This window comes from Rhamphochromis sp. 'chilingali' (assembly GCF_963969265.1).
Source record: "Rhamphochromis sp. 'chilingali' genome assembly, chromosome: 13".
In the NCBI taxonomy this organism is placed as follows: Eukaryota; Metazoa; Chordata; class Actinopteri; order Cichliformes; family Cichlidae; genus Rhamphochromis; species Rhamphochromis sp. 'chilingali'.
The window spans coordinates 33469293-33486393 of NC_137940.1; the positions used below are offsets into that span (position 1 = coordinate 33469293).

The following is a 17101-nucleotide window of genomic DNA, read 5'->3' on the forward strand; positions in this document are numbered from 1 at the left end:
CAGGCGATGACCTTCGATTCAGATTTGGAGCTTTCCCTTGTCACTCAGATAAATCGAGGCACGCGATCAGTCCCGCATGAGGGAAAGTTTATGAATTACTTTTGCGACTTTTCAAAACTTGCAAAGTCGCATCTGAACAGAAGTGAGAGGCGCCGTCACGGCGTTATATTATTACCATTCTTATTCAGATTAACCTGAAGGTCGTGTCAAATGTCATTCTGGGGCAGATGAGGCCTCACAGTTATGGTAAAGGTCATCCCAGCTGTTAACGTCCTTTGGCTGCCACTGAGTTGCCCACGTGAGCTGACGTGATACAGTCACCTGACTGATTTCACTCTCAACCTGAGCACACAGACCTTTAAACCAAATAACAAATTGGCCTAAAGCAAATTACCACTACAAGCAAGAGAGGAGGTTGAAGAGTTGACCGAAAATGCAGAAACAAACCAGTAAACGTATTCAGCTATAAAAAAAATTCTTGTTAATATCTTTTCATATAATAATCCGTCACATATTACAGAATCTGAAAAGTAGCTTGTTGGAGTAAACAAAACAGTAGAGGTCAATGTCAAGTTTAAACTAGCAGAAAATGGAAATACTTGTAAAGTACAAGCACCTTAAATAAGGTGCATGTCCGTAGTAACTTTAAACAATTGAAAACGGGTTAGACTGCTGACAGACAACTTAAGGGCAAAGTCACCGTAGAGGAATGTGGGTTTCAGCAAACAGGAGGTTAAATCAATGTTTTTACCTTCAGAATGAAAAACAAATCATTTAAACCTCACAAACACTTTTCTTTCTTGCCATGTTAGCGGAATACATCATCAATAATGACATACTTTAACTTAAAACTCATTAAAAATTTTGCCTTCATTCATACATTAAAATTATAACCTGTCACATGGCGCTCATGATGGTCAGAGTTCACAAAATCCATGAGCATTTTTTTAAAAACTATTTTATGTGAGCAGACTATGGCACTGATTCTAATGCAGCAAAGAGCTCCCAAAATAAATATTTATCCTAAAAGGCACATGTCAGGTAAAAAGCCATCGTAAATCATGGATGGGTAAACAACTTTTTAAAATACTTTTAAATAAAATGTAAAAGTCTGAGAGAGGTAGGCTCCTGGATGCCCTTGGATTTGCTGTTGTGTCATTTTTCAGTCTCTCGCTCCCTCTCTCTCGTTTATTTTAATAAACCAGGCATCTTTCACGTAAAGCATCACCATCGATTTCTCAAAGACGAATCCCCTGAGCCAAAGTTCCTGTTTTTCAAGTGGCGCTTGACCTCTTCCAGCTCGTTCGGCCCGAGGCTCTGGTCGACCCCCGGTGTGAGCTTGTAGCTCAAGGGGGAGATAATGTAACCGTTGCGGTAAAGGCAGACCTGCTTGCACATCTCAAAGCAGGTGAAAAGAAGGCCAAAGTAGGGAACAATCTGTAGGGGAGTAACAAAAGACAACTGCATTTTAAAGTCACGCCAACACTTTATTATTTTGATCACAGATCGACAGAGAACTTGTACTCGGTATGCACTTTATTTTCATTAAAACGGTCACAAGTAAAAACAGTTTTGGGCTATGAAGGGATCTGTAGCTTTAAGAGCGGAGCATGCTGTTCCACCTTGGTAGTGAAATTCCTGCTGTGAACTACGCACACTAAACATTGCTTTCCATGCCCCGCCCCTTGTTCCTGCGTAAAACACGTAAATGCTCTTATTTATATAACAGAAGATCAAACAGACCCGTACTTTGGCCATATAACAAGAAATTGCTACCAATGTATAAGTGAATCATACCTTTATTGTGTTGGCAGTAAGGCCGTTCCACAGTGAAAGGACGCCGTTGTGTTTAATCACCTGTATGAAACAGTCGATCATTCCAGTGAAATGGACGTCGACTCCTCCAAAATGGGGAAGACGGGCGCTTTGTGCCTGTTAAAAAGAATGAAAGCCAAAATAGGAAATGGTGAATCAGAGTTTGAAGGTGCTTATTAACTCAGAACCGGGAAGGTCAGAGGACATAATATTGTGACACTATGTGTTTGATTTTATTCAGCTGTCATTTATCAGTAAATGCAAAAGGACAGTCACAGGTAAATATAAAATATCTTCATATTGTTGGAGGGGCCACCAAAGTAGTGCCAAAGATTCAGAGAGCAACTATCAGAATTAGATTATTGTGTTTCATGGATAAAGCACGAGACCAATAGGACTATTCAAACAGCTTCATCTGTAGAGGACACTTAAAGCTAGCCAAGCTAGCCAGCAAGTTAAACTATACACGTCTTAAATCATTACCCCAAGCCTCAGCAAACATCATCCGCTGTTTCCCCCCCATTCTCTGTGCTCTGTCCCGAATTAATGTTTAACTCTGAGCTTTTTAATGACAGACACTACAGCTGAATAGCTAAATGAAGCCTTTACGCAGGACTGTTCTTTAAAGTAAGTGACGTCGGTGCGATGCTTCAGCAGACTGGAAACACACGCCGGCTGTCTGATAGTTGCTGGCTATCTTTAGAGAACATATCTATAGCTTCTGCAGAGCTGGGACACATTCACATTCCCAGCTGCTGTTGAACCTTGTTCTGCTGAACCCATCTAATAATAGGCAGATAAAACCGGATGTAGAATCCTGTCCTTTGCCACACCATTGTTCCCAATGAGTCCTTTGCAGCGTATAGACACCCTTATTTAAAAGCAACATGGTGGAGACCAACGACTCCTGTGATTATAACATTTTAAAACACATGCAGTAAATATCTCTTCTCTTTATATTTAGGTAAATCACCACTGAAGTAATTCTGATGTTAACTTTATATACTCAAAATCATTGAGTGGCTGAGTAAGGTCAGCCCGTACTTAGGTAAACATCTACTGCCCTCTTATGGACTAAATATGGTACTACAGCCAGCATGTAGGCGCATCTACACTGTAAATGTGTTGTGTTTACAATCATTTCCCAATTACTCAGTCAGCAGCTGAGAGATCTGTAGAAGAAATATGAACTTAATTAAAAAGACCAACACAGTATTTCCAGCATCGGTATGCAGCTGTAACACTTCCATTTAACACCTTTAAAAAAATATCTATGGTGTATCTATCTTTATGTTTCTATTTTAATTACTTCCAGCTTGAAAAAACAAAAAATAGTCCTGTTTCAGTTCTCCAAACATACCCCACAAGCAGAAAAGGTGTTCTGTAAACTTACTTGCATTTTCCGCTTTACAGTTTCAAAAGGGTACGAGAGGGTTTGAGCCACTCCTGCTGCCAAACAGCCGTTTATTAAGTTCTGCAGGGGAGTGAAGCGAACAGGAGGCTCCTGCCACAGCTTGTCCAAGTTCATGTAAACTGCATAACATCCGACAGAAAAGGGAACTGCACCTGTAAGGACATGAAACTAAAGGTAAAGGTGGAGTTTCGTGACATGAGATTCATATGCAAAATCTTACACGATCCACTAAAAACGAATTAGTTTGTAGCAACGTGTATACGAACCCAAGACAGTGAGGGAAAATCCCCTGTAGAGGGCGAGCAGCCCCTCGTTCTTGTAGATCTTTGACAAGGAGTGAGCCACGCCGATGTATGTGGGCTGCCTGCAGTTTTGAATGATCAGCCTGGTTTCTGCCACCTCCAGCGGGTACGTGGCCAGAGCAGCAACAACACCGGCCAGTCCACCAGCAAATATGGCTCTCCACTGAGAGATGAAGCCCAGTTCATCCATGTGAAGGTGGACTATCCTGCACACAGAGGAAAGAAATAAATCTATGAGAAATAAAACTCAGATGTCCCTGTAAGACAGTTTGTCTTGTAGACAGTCCAACACAATACATACACATGGATATATAGATACACATGTATAAATAGATAGCTATATATAAAAAGACAAGATCCAAGTGGTTGTTCACAACATCGAAGGCCACCCTGTTTGTTTATGCATCGTGTTAGTATTTAAAATACACATGCAAATGACATTAAGTGTATTCAGAGCAGTCAGACAAGCTCTGCTGCTTTGAAATATTTTTTCGGACATCTACTGCACCTATTTTTATTTCAGAGCACTTCTTGGAAGCCTCCAACACAGAAGCACGTGAATAACTGAATCCACGTGTGTGTATTTGTGAGTGTCACAGACATATAGGAAAAGGCCTTCTTTTCCTGGAACTGTGTGTACAGCATAGGACACCAGGTTGGCCACTCAGGGCGTATTATTTATGTGCGCACACGCGTATAAGAAACAAAACGAAACAAAAACACCTCATCGGGAAACATAATGACTAATACAGATAGTAGGCAGTAGATTTGCTATTCTTTGCGGGATTACTGTTGTCTTGCCGGCTGCTTACTGCCTGTGTTTTGTCCTGAAGTTACCCAGCAGTGAATCGGTATACATGCCCTCATTTTTGCCTCATAGGCATTATTTCCTCTGACTGGGATTTTTTGTAAAACCACAGGACTCGCAGACCCAAACCAAAGTTCATCCAACTGCTTATATTTCTACGTATCAGAGCTGCAACATATAACAAACCCTAACAAAGCGGGGCTGGGAAATTTGGGACATCTTCAAAGAACGAAACCCCAAATCTCAAATATTGTGGATGTGGTTTTATTAATAATTTGAGCAATTTGTCAAGCAAAAACAACTATTTCAACAGTTTAACCTAATAAATTTGAAGGATTCTTGAGTCTACTGAAAAAAAAAATGGGACGGCTTAAAGGTTTGACTGAATTTGAAGTGACGCCAGTGTCTTCCATTGCCATCCATAAGTCAAAATTGGACATTTCGATCTACTCAGTAATAAACGCAATTTCGATAGTAAGCCGAAATTATGAGAAAATAAACGTTAGTTCTACCATTTTCTACCAGTTTCGGGAATATATAACATGTTGCACCTCAGGAATACGATGGTTAATAACGGCACACTACCTGCGAGACAAAACCCGGGGAAGAGACAACCCTCGACTTTAAAACTCGGCTGAGAAAATCCAGCCTTCTGATTGGCTTAAAATGGAGCGTGCGACTCACATAGAGAAACAGGAAGTGCATCTTTAACTTCAGGGATAAAAAAAAAAAACAGACCATTTACGTCAACTATTTTTTTTTTTATTATTTTAGGTCCTGATACATAAAGAATTAACTTGAATATTATTTTTTCTGTAATTTCAGCGTGTTTCATTCCGTTTTACACCTCAAAACACAAACGCAAAGTCGACGTCACGTGACCCAAGTCGAATAACAAACTATTTAGGATAAATTTGGGTCGAACGATCACATAAAATGCTTTGCAGTCCACACAGCGTGAGACAAACCATAAGTATAAGTAACTTTACTCACTTTCTGTATGTTGCGAGGTGAACTGCGTTGTAGGGAAACAACCGGAGGCAAGAGGCGAGATTTCCTTTCCAAAATCCCCTAAGCCCCTCATTCTGGTAGATGATGAGAAAACTTTGCCAGAAACCCCTCTTGGAGTGAAAGGTGCCCACCTGACTTTTAATTTTGACCACCTCTAAAGGTGACGTGACAGTTTTGCTAAAAAACCCGGCGAAACCGACGCACACGAAGCTCTGAGACCTCGTCAGCCTGTCGTCCTTTTTCACTGTGGCCATTGCTGCCTGGCCTTAATGCTCCAAACCGCCTGGCTCCCCCGATGGTTGCAGTTTTCTAGGATTTGCTTATACAGGTTAAACATCTAAATATAGATGGCAAGGAGGTGTCCGTTGCCCATCCCGACCGGCGGTGTAATGTGACAGTCACGTCACTTTGGTCGTTGCCGTGGGTGAGCATTGAACAGCAGAGGGCGCGCTTTGACCTCGGATCAATTATTACGTACAGACGATGCAATGCCGCAAATTAAAGTCCCTACAAATGTGAGTCATGCCTGCTGATTATCAGAAGCATAAAAGATGCAAAAGCATAAAAGTTCTTCAAAATCATTATTTGGTACAAGCACCTTTGTTCTTCAACACATCTTGAACTTTCTTTGTCTTCTTGAAGGACATTCAAAGTTCTTCTTTGGATGTTTGCTGCCTTTTGTTCTGTTCTCTGTCAAGATGATCCCACTCTGCTCTAATAATGTTGAGGTCCACATTCTGGTGAGGCCAATTCATGACTGATAATGTTCCCTTCTGTTTTTCTACCCAGGTATGCTTTTACTGAGTTGGCTGTGTGTTTGGGATCATATTCATGCTGAAAAATTAAGCGGTTTCCAATCAGATGCTTTCTAGATGATATTGCATGGTGACTCAAACTCCGATGGTGCTTTTCTGTGATCATATTTACATCAGTTTTGACAAAATGCCCAACACCACCAACTTAAATGGAGCCCAAAACCATAACAGAGTGTCCACTGTGTTTAGGAGATGGCTGTAAACACTCACTGTTGGACCTCTCTCCTGACCTTCTCCATACATGCTGACAATGATGAACAAAAACTTTCAAATTTGCACTTGTCATGCCATAAGACCTGTTGTCATTGATTTTCAGTCCAGTTCTTGGATACTTTGGCTTACATCAGCCTTTGCTCCCAGTTTCCCTTCCTTAAGAATGGTTTTCTGAGAGCCGCCCTTCCACCGAGACCACTTCTGATGAAGCGTCAGATGACTAATTGATCAACTGAAAAGCCAGATGCATCTTTCCTAAGGAAATAATTTAAAAAGCATCCATTATCCGAAGAAAAACATTAAAAGACCTTCAGGAAGTCTGTTCTGTAAATTAGTGTAATTACTGCTGTATTAGTGTATACACACATTAATCAAGACTTTTTCGTAGACTTTTTATTGCATCATCTGAAAAACATAAAAAAAACCCCCAAACAAATCTGACTTAAAAAGTTCAACATTAGAAAATAAAATCTTATGTTTAACAAAAAATTAAAACTCAACCTGTGCTTAATGAAAAAAATTATAACACTGGGTCAGTCAGCAGTAATGCTATTACGCAACCTTAGCCATGTAGGCTTTTATTTTAAGGCTTTCATGCTTTGAATCCGAATAATTTATTAATCATGGGGGAGAAACTGCCTTGTTATAATGTTTTCACTTTAAATTTAAACATGAAAGGTAGAAAAATAAGAACTGTTGTGTGTTAAAATAAATACTCCAAAGTTGAACAAACCTAAACAATCACATACATGATAATGAGAAGTGGAAATAATCCAGGGGTAGGTCTGTATTCCCAATAACAATCATAGGGAGGAGTTGTAAAGATTGATGGAATGATTTCCTGTGATCTTCTGAGGTGGAACGGTTCTTTTGATAAATCTGCTCCTGTAATTATCCAGCATGTCATGCTTTGTGTGCAGGATTTTCCAGTATTGTCTGTAGCTTGGACAGCTTCCTCCGCTTCAGGCTCCACACCCACAGCCTTTCATAGTTGCTTTTTTACAAAAAATTAAAGTCACATGGCTCTGAAAAGTCACATGGCTACTACATGGCAGTCCTGCTCATAGACCACACAATAAAACACGTTGTAAAGCACAAACACTTGTCAGCAGCAGAACGCCAACCCTTGTCTTTTCTGTCAGTTTTTTGAGTTTCCTACTCAGCTTAAGGTTGATTTTGAGTTTTAAAAGGGAATGCTTGATTTGAGAGACTTCAGACAGTTAAAGACTTCCAATTTTCTTATTCATTTAATTTCAGGATCCTCTTTTGAGTTGTACTCTTCTCCAAACACGTGTTGACCAGAATTGCGCAACACATGGTTTGTTTAAAGTGAGCATACACTTAATCTCAACCCTTTTTTTGGATCTGTTAACACGTGTCAATCAGGTAAATCCTTGATGTGTTTTCTTTATTATAACAACAATGTAAATCTGGTCTGATTTACTGTATAAATCAGCAGGGATTTAATGCTGCTGTCTTGTTTCAGCTCCATGTTTGTTTTCTTCTTGTCTCTGCCTGCCAGGAGCACCTCCCTCCCTCCCTCCCCTGCCTGACATCCTCAGATGCATGCGAGGAGCCCACCTTCTGTCTGTGCCTGGGCCACTTGGCTCCTTTACAAAGGCTTTCTGGAATAACAGAGCCAACCGGAGGAAACGACAGCCTGATCACAAGAGGCTCACCTCTAGCTGCCTGCTGGGGTGGAAAAGGGTGTGTGTGTGTGCGTGTGTGTGAACGGGAAAGCAGCTTTCACTGCTGCACGAAACAATCAGGGTGCAGTTGCAGCAATGATTATGAACAGGATCTAACTAAACCTGCAAGTTCGTATTTGCTATTCATGCAACTGCTCCGCTTTTATTTATTAAAGAGAAGCTGGAGTGACTGTTATTCACATCTGTGCTTCAACTATAGAATATTAAAGTAGCTGAAAGAGGCCACTTTGAAAACGCTTTGATCACGCTGTTATACATGTTTGTCTTGAAATACACAAGATAATGAGGTATCTTTCTGTAAAGATAAGCAGTGTGATGATGGCTCTTGCTGTATCTTATCAATTAATGCTTCAGCAGTCAAACAGAGCGCCTCAAAGAATCTGTTGCCAGTATGTCTCCTTTGCCGTCCTTTCCCACACTGCCTCTGCCCAACAGTATTTGTGTAGAATGCAGATAGAGCACTACCTTCTTCCTGTATGTATATCACTGTCGTGAATATGTGCTTCCTCCATGAAGAAAAGTATTGCGGGCGCTGCCTGCGTCCCTTTGTGTTTGGGGGACTGGTATCTTGCAGTAGGTGCAGGCTGGCTGAGGCATTGTCATTCTCTGGATGTCATGCGCAAGTCGACCCTTGATCTCCCACTTTGAAGTGCATTGCAGACCCGCGAGAGCAGTGGTTGTGAGCTCACAGCAATCAACAGAGGGCGCTCCATACCAGAGAGCCTGCAGACCAGAGCCCGGTGGCTCTCCTCCTCACAGATTGGTGCCAGGCTCACAGAGCTCTGCAGTAAAATTCTCACCTCATTATCTCAGACAGTCACATCACAGGCTTGTGTGGGCAGGGGAAGGGAAGAAAGGCTCGGGGGTGGGCAAGAGGAACAGGCTTGGGTGGCTGACACTAGAGTCTCTCTCTCTGTGAGTGTGTCTTTCTTTAAAGGGGGGGTGGGGGTGTTGCACTGGTGATGAGGCTTGAGTACAATTTACTGTGGCACTGCTTTAACACCTCTAACAACAGGGATCAGGCCAAACTGCTCCTGGCTCACTTAACAGGAATGGGAGACGTGTTATTCATGGGAGCTTAAATTTGAATTAATGGTTTCTGTGATTGTGTAAACTGTGAAAGGTTGTTAGGGGTTGTTAGGAATAGTGAATGCAATTTTGCACCTCATTATTGGGATCAGTATTTATCGCAACGCACGTTAAAACTGCCATTATGTCAGCTCTGCAGAGCAGTAAATGTGTTTATATACACTATAAAGTGTAAAATTAGTGATAAATCTGTGGCCTTAAAGGGGTTAATTTGTGTAATTAGTGATAAATCTGTGGCCTTAAAGGGGTTAATTTGTGTAATTGTGTTAGTGACCTTTGACATTTCTCGTTACTTTAAAAAGACAAACCTTATATTACACTTGTTTCTTCTGTAACACATGTTTTTCCCTGTAAAAACCTACGAATGAACTATTTAGTCAGGATGCAGATGACCAGGAGGTCCATTGTTTGTGAGGATGCAGTGGAGAACTTCTGGCAGCTGCTGCCCCCCCTTATCTTTTCCATGTACAGTCAATAAATCAATATCAAATCTAAGGAACAGGAAGCCAGATGGCCTTCCCACAACCTCTCCAGGACAGCCATCTCTCAGGTCCTCCTCAGCTACTGTACCACTGGTGCATGCAGCGGTCCTTTGAAGACATGCACATTCAACAAGCAGCTCAATGAATGACTAAAGGGAACAAATAAGCTGTTACGACTCTGCTCAAATCAGTGTTTGTGTTTCTATCCACATCAAAGGCCTCAGTCTGTTTGATATTCAGCCCCCACACCTTGATCCGAGCCACGTACAGGTAGAAGGGAGGAGCAGTCCATTGAGAAGAGAGAGGGTCATGTGGTTGCCTCTTTCAGCCCCAGCTTGAGGGTAGTTGACCCAGACGAAGGGTCTGGTCATGTTTCTTATTCCCCAGGGTGCTATTTATTGAGACACCTATTGATTACATGCTTTAAAGAATATCCACTTTTTTTTTTTAGCAGTGATTACAACGTAGAATGCATTTTCAGATTTTGACATTCAAAGTCTTGTAATATTAACTGAAAAAAAGCCGTGGTTCAGTTGGTTCACTTGATGCTGGCTAGGTGAAGTGAGTTCAGTGTGGCCAGTTACCTAAATACATCCCGCCAGACCCATCTTAATTTCTGTTAAGGCCAGGGGTCGGGTTAAACAGTAGTTTGATTGAATGGCTGTTCACAGGCCGGTGTGAAATGCCATCTCTTTTGCAATGTGGGAGTAGAAAAAGGGGGTTTCTGTGGCCTTTGTGTGGCCCACAGTCTTAGAGCACGGACCCATTGTTAGAGCCTGACCAGCCAGCCCCTCAGACTCTCCTTTAACCTGCTTTGTCTCAAGCAGTGTGACCATTTCCTTCATTCAGGTCAGGGCAGGGTCGTGACTTTGGACACCAGTCTCCTCTGTCTGTTTGCCCTAGCCGGTATACTCATAAATGCATGTGCCACTGAGACAGATGTGCTGTTGTCACATGTCAGATGTAGCTGAACTAAGAAGATAAGTATGACTAGGTCAGGTGTACTCCTAAATCACATTAATATAAACTTGACATTAAAATAATACCTAAAGTTTAAGCTGCATTGCACAAGTCAGAATACATTTAAGAAAATATGTCACTTTTGTGAGTGTGTAAACAACAGTACCTCATGCACACAGCTAAGATTAGTGCTTTACTGCCTTGAAGTTGTGCAACTGCTTAAAAGAGTGCTCAGTTCCCTCCTCCCTGCGTCCTGAGCCTGGACCTGCCTTATCATGGCCTGGCCATCACGGTGATAAGAGGAGGAAAGACCAAGGGGCCATAACGAACAGTGTGCGTGATCCAGGTCAACAGTGTGAGGAGACTAGACTCAAGAGGGAGGGAAGAGGGACAAGAATATTATCTGATAAGAATCACAGAAGTCTTTTGATGTCAAAGGGGCTGATCCAAGGCTACAGGGTGTCATGCTGAGAGGACGAGCAGAATGACACAGCAGGTACAAACAAGCAGGCCCTTGAAGATCATCCTGGTCTTAAGCACACATACACAGGAGAACCCTAGACTCGCGCACAAACACTTTTCTTTGGCTTATATCTTTTTACAAATAACATGTAATTTTATAAGAAAATAACAGCAAGAAATTCAAGATTCATTCAATTCAAGATTCAAGGACTTGTCAATACAACAATATACACAGTAGTATACTGAAAATGGCGTTTTGACCCCAAGCCCCCCTATGGTGCATTTATAAGAATATTAAAAAAAATAGGTGAACAGTTAACAGTGTAAAAAAAAAAAGAAAAATTAACTATGACTCAGCAAATCTTTAGCAGTGTTGTCCAAAACGAACCACAGCTGACTGTGAGATTACTGAAGCTTGAATGCAGTGAGTGTAGTCTGGTTTGGGTCATAAGTCACTGATTAAAATCTATCATGTGCAAGCCAGACAGGACCTGAGGCTACAGTGCAAGCTGCTGCCTGAACCAAATGCCTCGTTGTCTTGCCCAGGGCGAGCTGCAGAAGGTTTATTTTATTTTTATTTTCTTTCTTTTGCCTGGAGTGGCCAGAGGAGGAGTAGGCAAGCTGCTGCAGTGTTACAGTGTCCTTGGTTTCCCCTTAGCAACAACTAAAAACAAAAGACCACACACACAAACGCCCCTTCGCTCATTTGCAAAGTAAGGCCCAATGAGAAGCGTTACACTACAAAGACGAAGGAAACTAGTAGTTTTCTTCATTCTCATCAAGTTGCTTTAAATGATGTTGTCTTACATGCATTGTTATGTCATTGATGCCTCTGAGCCCTTGGTCCCCAGTGGACCAAAAAATCATTAAAAAAACACATCACAGTGACCTTTTACCTCATTACAGCGCTTTTTTAAAATGGATTTTATGTAATCTTACATGCGCCATTGTGTAAGACCTGAAAAGAACACTAGTCTAATACACTTTTTACTGCAGCTGAAGTCGTGTTTGGTCACAACTACAGCACCCAGCTGTTTAGGAGAAGTGTCATTTTGAAAGCAAAGAAAACAAACTGAATATTTGTGAGCTGTGCTTGAAGGCATGCCCCGTATGTCTTTTTTTTTTTACTGTGATCTATCAGGAGAGGTGTGACTCTTTATGAAAGAAACTGGACAAAATTTCTCCTCATCAAGCCAAAGAATCTGGTATCAGCAACCTGTTACATCCACACTCCAATTAAAAGAATTAAGATGTAAGGAGCCTTCATTATCAGCTCTCTCCGAAGGACATCAAAGGCTGAGGTGGAGTGAGAGTGCAGCTGCCCTGATGGTGTGAGTTTCTCCTCTCTCACTCCAGAAGAACTTGTTTGTGTTGAGGATGTTTACTGATCCCGGGGAAGACAAACAGCCTGTTTCTTGTTTGTAGGCGCCACAAGTCAAACACAGAGCTGTGGGTCCTTTCTGTGTGTGCGAGAGCGAGGCTTTGGGATACATTTTATTGTTTGGCCATTGTTTGTCTTTTATCTGTCGTTGCAACTTACTTCCAACCTTCTCATCATGGGCCAAAATTCAAAAAAAGAAAGACAAGGAAAGACATATGCCTTTTGTCAATGACAGAAACCAGATCTGTACAAAGGCTCTGCATACTGAGATGAGATTTTCTGATAGATATCCTGTTTCATGTTTAATCAATAAATATCAAAACCACAGATACTCTGTTACCAATATGTGTATATGTGTTTAGCTTTATTAGTAGGTTTATATATATTTGCATTTAGTACTTTTTAAAAAAAAATAAATTGAGTTATAGTACCTAACCTAAACACATGGTGTCACTCTTTCTCATCTATTTCACCAACACATGGAGGCCCTCATAGTTTTTGTGACCCATTTCACATGTATCACATACCAATATGGTTGCTGTAAATAATGTTTCTGGCATGATTTGTTTAAATTTGACAGCAAAAAGTGCTGTTATGAAATACAAGCACTCATAATATTTGTTTGGACTACTTTAAAGTGACTTTTAGTTAGATATTTGCTCTTTTTTCTGTTGTTGTGAAAATGTTGGGTAAGCAATCACAGCATTTTAAATTATGCAAAGATCTTTCCACAAAATCAAATGAAAGGTGCTCCATTGTGCTTTTACAACTGATTTATTTATGTTCTAATTTTAATAATAATGTCAGCAAAGAAACCCTAAAGATCATGAAAGATGTGCGGCCCGACTTCCCTGCTCTCTTATGAAATACAGACCACGTGACATCTGTATTGCCTCGTGGAGAGCTTCATTCTGTGAGCTTGTATCAGCAAATGTCACTTTGAATTGAAGCTTCCTAACACAGCTATAAATCCTGGGGTGAACAGGCTTTCACAGAGAGGTTTTATGGCACTGAGACTTCCCTTCCTTTCTGTAGGGGGTATCGTGCTTTACACTGTCCATGTGTCACAGCCCTTTTAACTGGTGCAGTGCCAAAACTGCTAGTATTTTTCTACAGTTTTGCAAAGGTGTTTGGAAAGTAATTTATTAAGGGAAATGCCAGCATTCGCTAGTTCTGAGTTACTGTGCTGTGAATTTTTTTTTTTAACTTCCTGGCATTTGTATATGTGTCAGTTAATTAGAAAAACACATAACATGCATCAGCTATCATAATCACAACGGCCACTGTGGATAATCATATGCACTATAGCCTAGTAATTATGTATAAAGTATATTTTGTCTAAAATCTTCATGCTGACTTTGATGCAAATTTGAAGTCTAGACATGCAAAAAAAAACAAAAAACCCAAAGGGAAATGTTTTATTGCGCTGCTATAAAGTGATTCAAATATTCGGCCTTTTCAAATACAGAGCAGGAACCCTTTAGAGAGCTCTGCAAGTGAGCTGCAAGCTCACTAGTTTGGGATTCAAGTAGCAAGTATCACACTTCCCATTTCTCCATCCAGAACATCGTAGAAATGCACATTTAGACAGTGACAGTTTGAAATATACAATTAAAGGATCGTACATGAGCAAACGTTCTTAGTTACCTTACACCACATCGCACAGTTAATGCAGGCTGTGTATCATGTATCTGCTGTATCACAGATTAAACTCTTATCCATGGCTGCGCCTTCCTGAGCCTGGTGGAGGTCTGTTTTTGTTAAAATAGAGTTCTTCCTTCCCCCTCTGGCTGAATGCTCATTCAGTAGAGTAAAGAGACATTTACTGCTTCCATAGGAAACAAAGTAACTACTGAATTAAGTGCTTCTAGTAATGTCTTCTGGACAGATCAGACCAAAGTGGACACATTTGGTAAAAAACAAATACATCATACCAGCTGTCAAGCTCGGTGGTGGAGGACTGATGATTTAAGTTTGTTTTGCAGCCACAGGACCTTTGCACCTCTGTATATCAAAGTATTCTAAAGTCAAATGTGACGACTTAAGCTTGGCCAAAACTGTGTCATGAAATAAGATAATAATTCCAAGCAAAGCAGCAAATCTACAATAGAATGATAAAATAGTATTTGGTAAATGGACTGGTTCTTATATAGCACTTTTCTACTCTAACTGAGAACTTATCCACGCATTTATTACATCCAGATTGGACTACTGTAACTCCCTCTACTCGGGCCTCCAACACTCCTCTCTTTGCCGGCTCCAGTTAATTCAAAATGCAGCTGCGCGTCTTTTAACAGGTACGAGAATTCATGAACACATAACTCCAATTTTAGCCAAATTACATTGGCTCCCTGTTAAATATCGTATAGATTTTAAAATTCTTTTGTTCACTTTTAATATTTTGAATAATTTAGCGCCCAGTTATCTTTCTGATTTACTCCATTCATACAATCCCAACAAGGCACTTAGATCATCCAACCATAGGCTCCTAGCACAACCTAGGACTCGAATGAAGTCGAGAGGCGACCGGGCCTTTGCATCCGTGGCACCCAGACTCTGGAATAACCTCCCCGTTCATATTCGCACTGCCGAGTCTATCCAGTCTTTTAAGTTACGTCTTAAAACTTATTTTTTACTTTGGCTTTTGATTCTGTCTAGTTGGCTGTTTTAGCTTGTTGCGTTGTTACCTATTGTTTGTTGTCCTCTTCTATTGTTTGTTTTAACTGTCTCATGTTTTATTGACTGTGAAGCACTATGGTCAACGCTGTTGTTTTTAATATGTGCTATATAAATAAATTTTGATTTGATTTGATTTAAAGTGCTTGAATGGGTTAAACAGAAAGGCTCTTGCAATGTCCCAGCCAAAGTCCAGACCTCTACCTGCCTGAAATAACTTCAAGTTATACTAAAGGTGGCTCTACAAGCTACTGAATTGTGGGGTACACACACTGCTACAATCAATCTATCTATCTATCTATCTATCTATCTATCTATCTATCTATCTATCTATCTATTTATTAAATGAGAAAAATAATGTTCAAGTTATAACATTAGTAGTTGTTCGGTTGATTAGTGCAAATTACAGCGCTGATGTAAACATCCATGTTTGTTGGGAGCAGTTTTGATTGTACAGTCTGACAGCTGCAGGGAGGAAGGACCTGCAGAAACGCTCCTTCATGCATCTAGGATACAGCAGTCTGTCACTGGCCACCACCAACTCCTTGGTTTTTCCGGCGTTGGTCAGCAGGTAGTTCTGCTAGCACCAGTCCACAAAGTCCAGAGTCCACTGTCTGTACTTTGAGTCGTCCTCACCTGTGATTAGACCGACTATGGCAGAGTCGTCAGAGAACGTCTATAGGTGGCAGCGTGGGGAGTTGGAGTCTGCAGTGTAGAGGGTGAAGAGGAACGGTGCCAGTTCCCTGTGGGGCCCCCGTACTGCAGACCAGCATATCAGAGACACAGCCATGTGTCCTCACATACTGTGGGCATCCTGTGAGGTAGTCCAGTATCCACTGGGACATGTGGTGGTCCACTCCTGGTAGCTCCAGCTTGTCCCTCAGAAGTTGTGGCTGGATGGTGTTGAAAGCACTGGAGAAATCAAAGAACATGATCCTCACAGTGCTTCCAGGCTTCTCCAGGTGAGTCAGAGCTCGGTGCAGGAGGTAGATGATGGCGTCCTCCCCCAGACGCCAGGCTGGTAAGCAAACTGCACTGGATCCAATGAAGATCCAAAGGGAAAGGAGCTAAAATCGTGTTTTTAGTCACAGGATGAACAAAGGGGTTCTACTGGGGTCCAAGAATAAAAAATATGGACCTGGAAAAGAGCAAAACAGGTTTTGTCAAACCCCTGCAAACCTGGTTTCATAATAGAAATAAACTTTATTAATCCCACACTGGGGAAATTCACATGTTATACCAGCACAGGGGCCAGCAAGAAAGAGTAAACTAGAGATATATTAGAAAAATAGCGTATAAATAAAAAAGGCCAAAAAACTGCACAAGAGTTATTGCTGCCATTTACAAATGGATATAATATACACTAAACACACTTTCCATATGTACAGAATTGCATATTTCTAAATGAATATCCATTTCTGCTACATGCTATCTCACCATATAGCCTTTATTTTCTTTATCATCAGAGAATATTCAGAAACCAGACAGTGGGTTTTTATTACCAGCACACCAGTTTATATGTAAACAGGCTGGCTGTTGGTGTTTTTTGTTTTAGCATCTGTGACCTCACACATCTAAAACTGAATGTTGCACTGTACAAAACTCACAATAACTGAGATGAAGGCACTTTGAAAAAGTGAAAAAATTAATTACTTGCATACTTTGTGTATCATTAAAAAAAATGAAAATAAATTTTTTTTAAAAAAAAGGCATGAATATGCGTCTCTTTTTAAAATAATGGGAGTGTTTTTTCCATTTTGTCATAGATGGATATATAGAGTTAGATATCAAAGCAAAATATAATGCTTTGGGGAGAGTTACTGCTTTGAAAGAGTGTTTTGTCTGCCTGGAAAGAGCGGGCTGTTATGTAAAACCTACTGCCTTGGAAAAGGGGACGGTACTGTGTACACCTGCATGGACTTCCCTCCGGTGCTCAACCTCTTTTTGGTTCAGTGTGTTTGCTC

At 40.9% G+C, this 17101-nt stretch overlaps 1 protein-coding gene across 1 annotated transcript; it reads right to left on the minus strand.

The window, feature by feature from the left end:
• Positions 1-51: 51 nt before the first annotated feature.
• slc25a43 (solute carrier family 25 member 43) lies at positions 52-5793 on the minus strand. Its single transcript, XM_080901774.1, has 5 exons — positions 5333-5793; positions 3496-3737; positions 3209-3381; positions 1798-1932; positions 52-1437 (listed from the first exon to the last, which is right to left on the minus strand). The coding sequence occupies exons 1-5, from the start codon at positions 5602-5604 to the stop codon at positions 1225-1227; spliced, it is 1035 nt and encodes a 344-aa protein (XP_080757900.1). The 5' UTR covers positions 5605-5793; the 3' UTR covers positions 52-1224.
• Between the last annotated feature and the right edge of the window lie 11308 nt (positions 5794-17101).

Coding starts and splice junctions, on each gene's coding strand:
- slc25a43 (XM_080901774.1), bottom strand. CDS start 5,604: ATGGCCACAGTGAAAAAGGACGACAGGCTGACGAGGTCTCAGAGCTTC. Junction 3,738..5,332: donor CACCTCGCAACATACAGAAA/GTGAGTAAAGTT, acceptor CTCTGTGTGCAG/GATAGTCCACCTTCACATGG. Junction 3,382..3,495: donor ATTTTCCCTCACTGTCTTGG/GTTCGTATACAC, acceptor ATGTCCTTACAG/GTGCAGTTCCCTTTTCTGTC.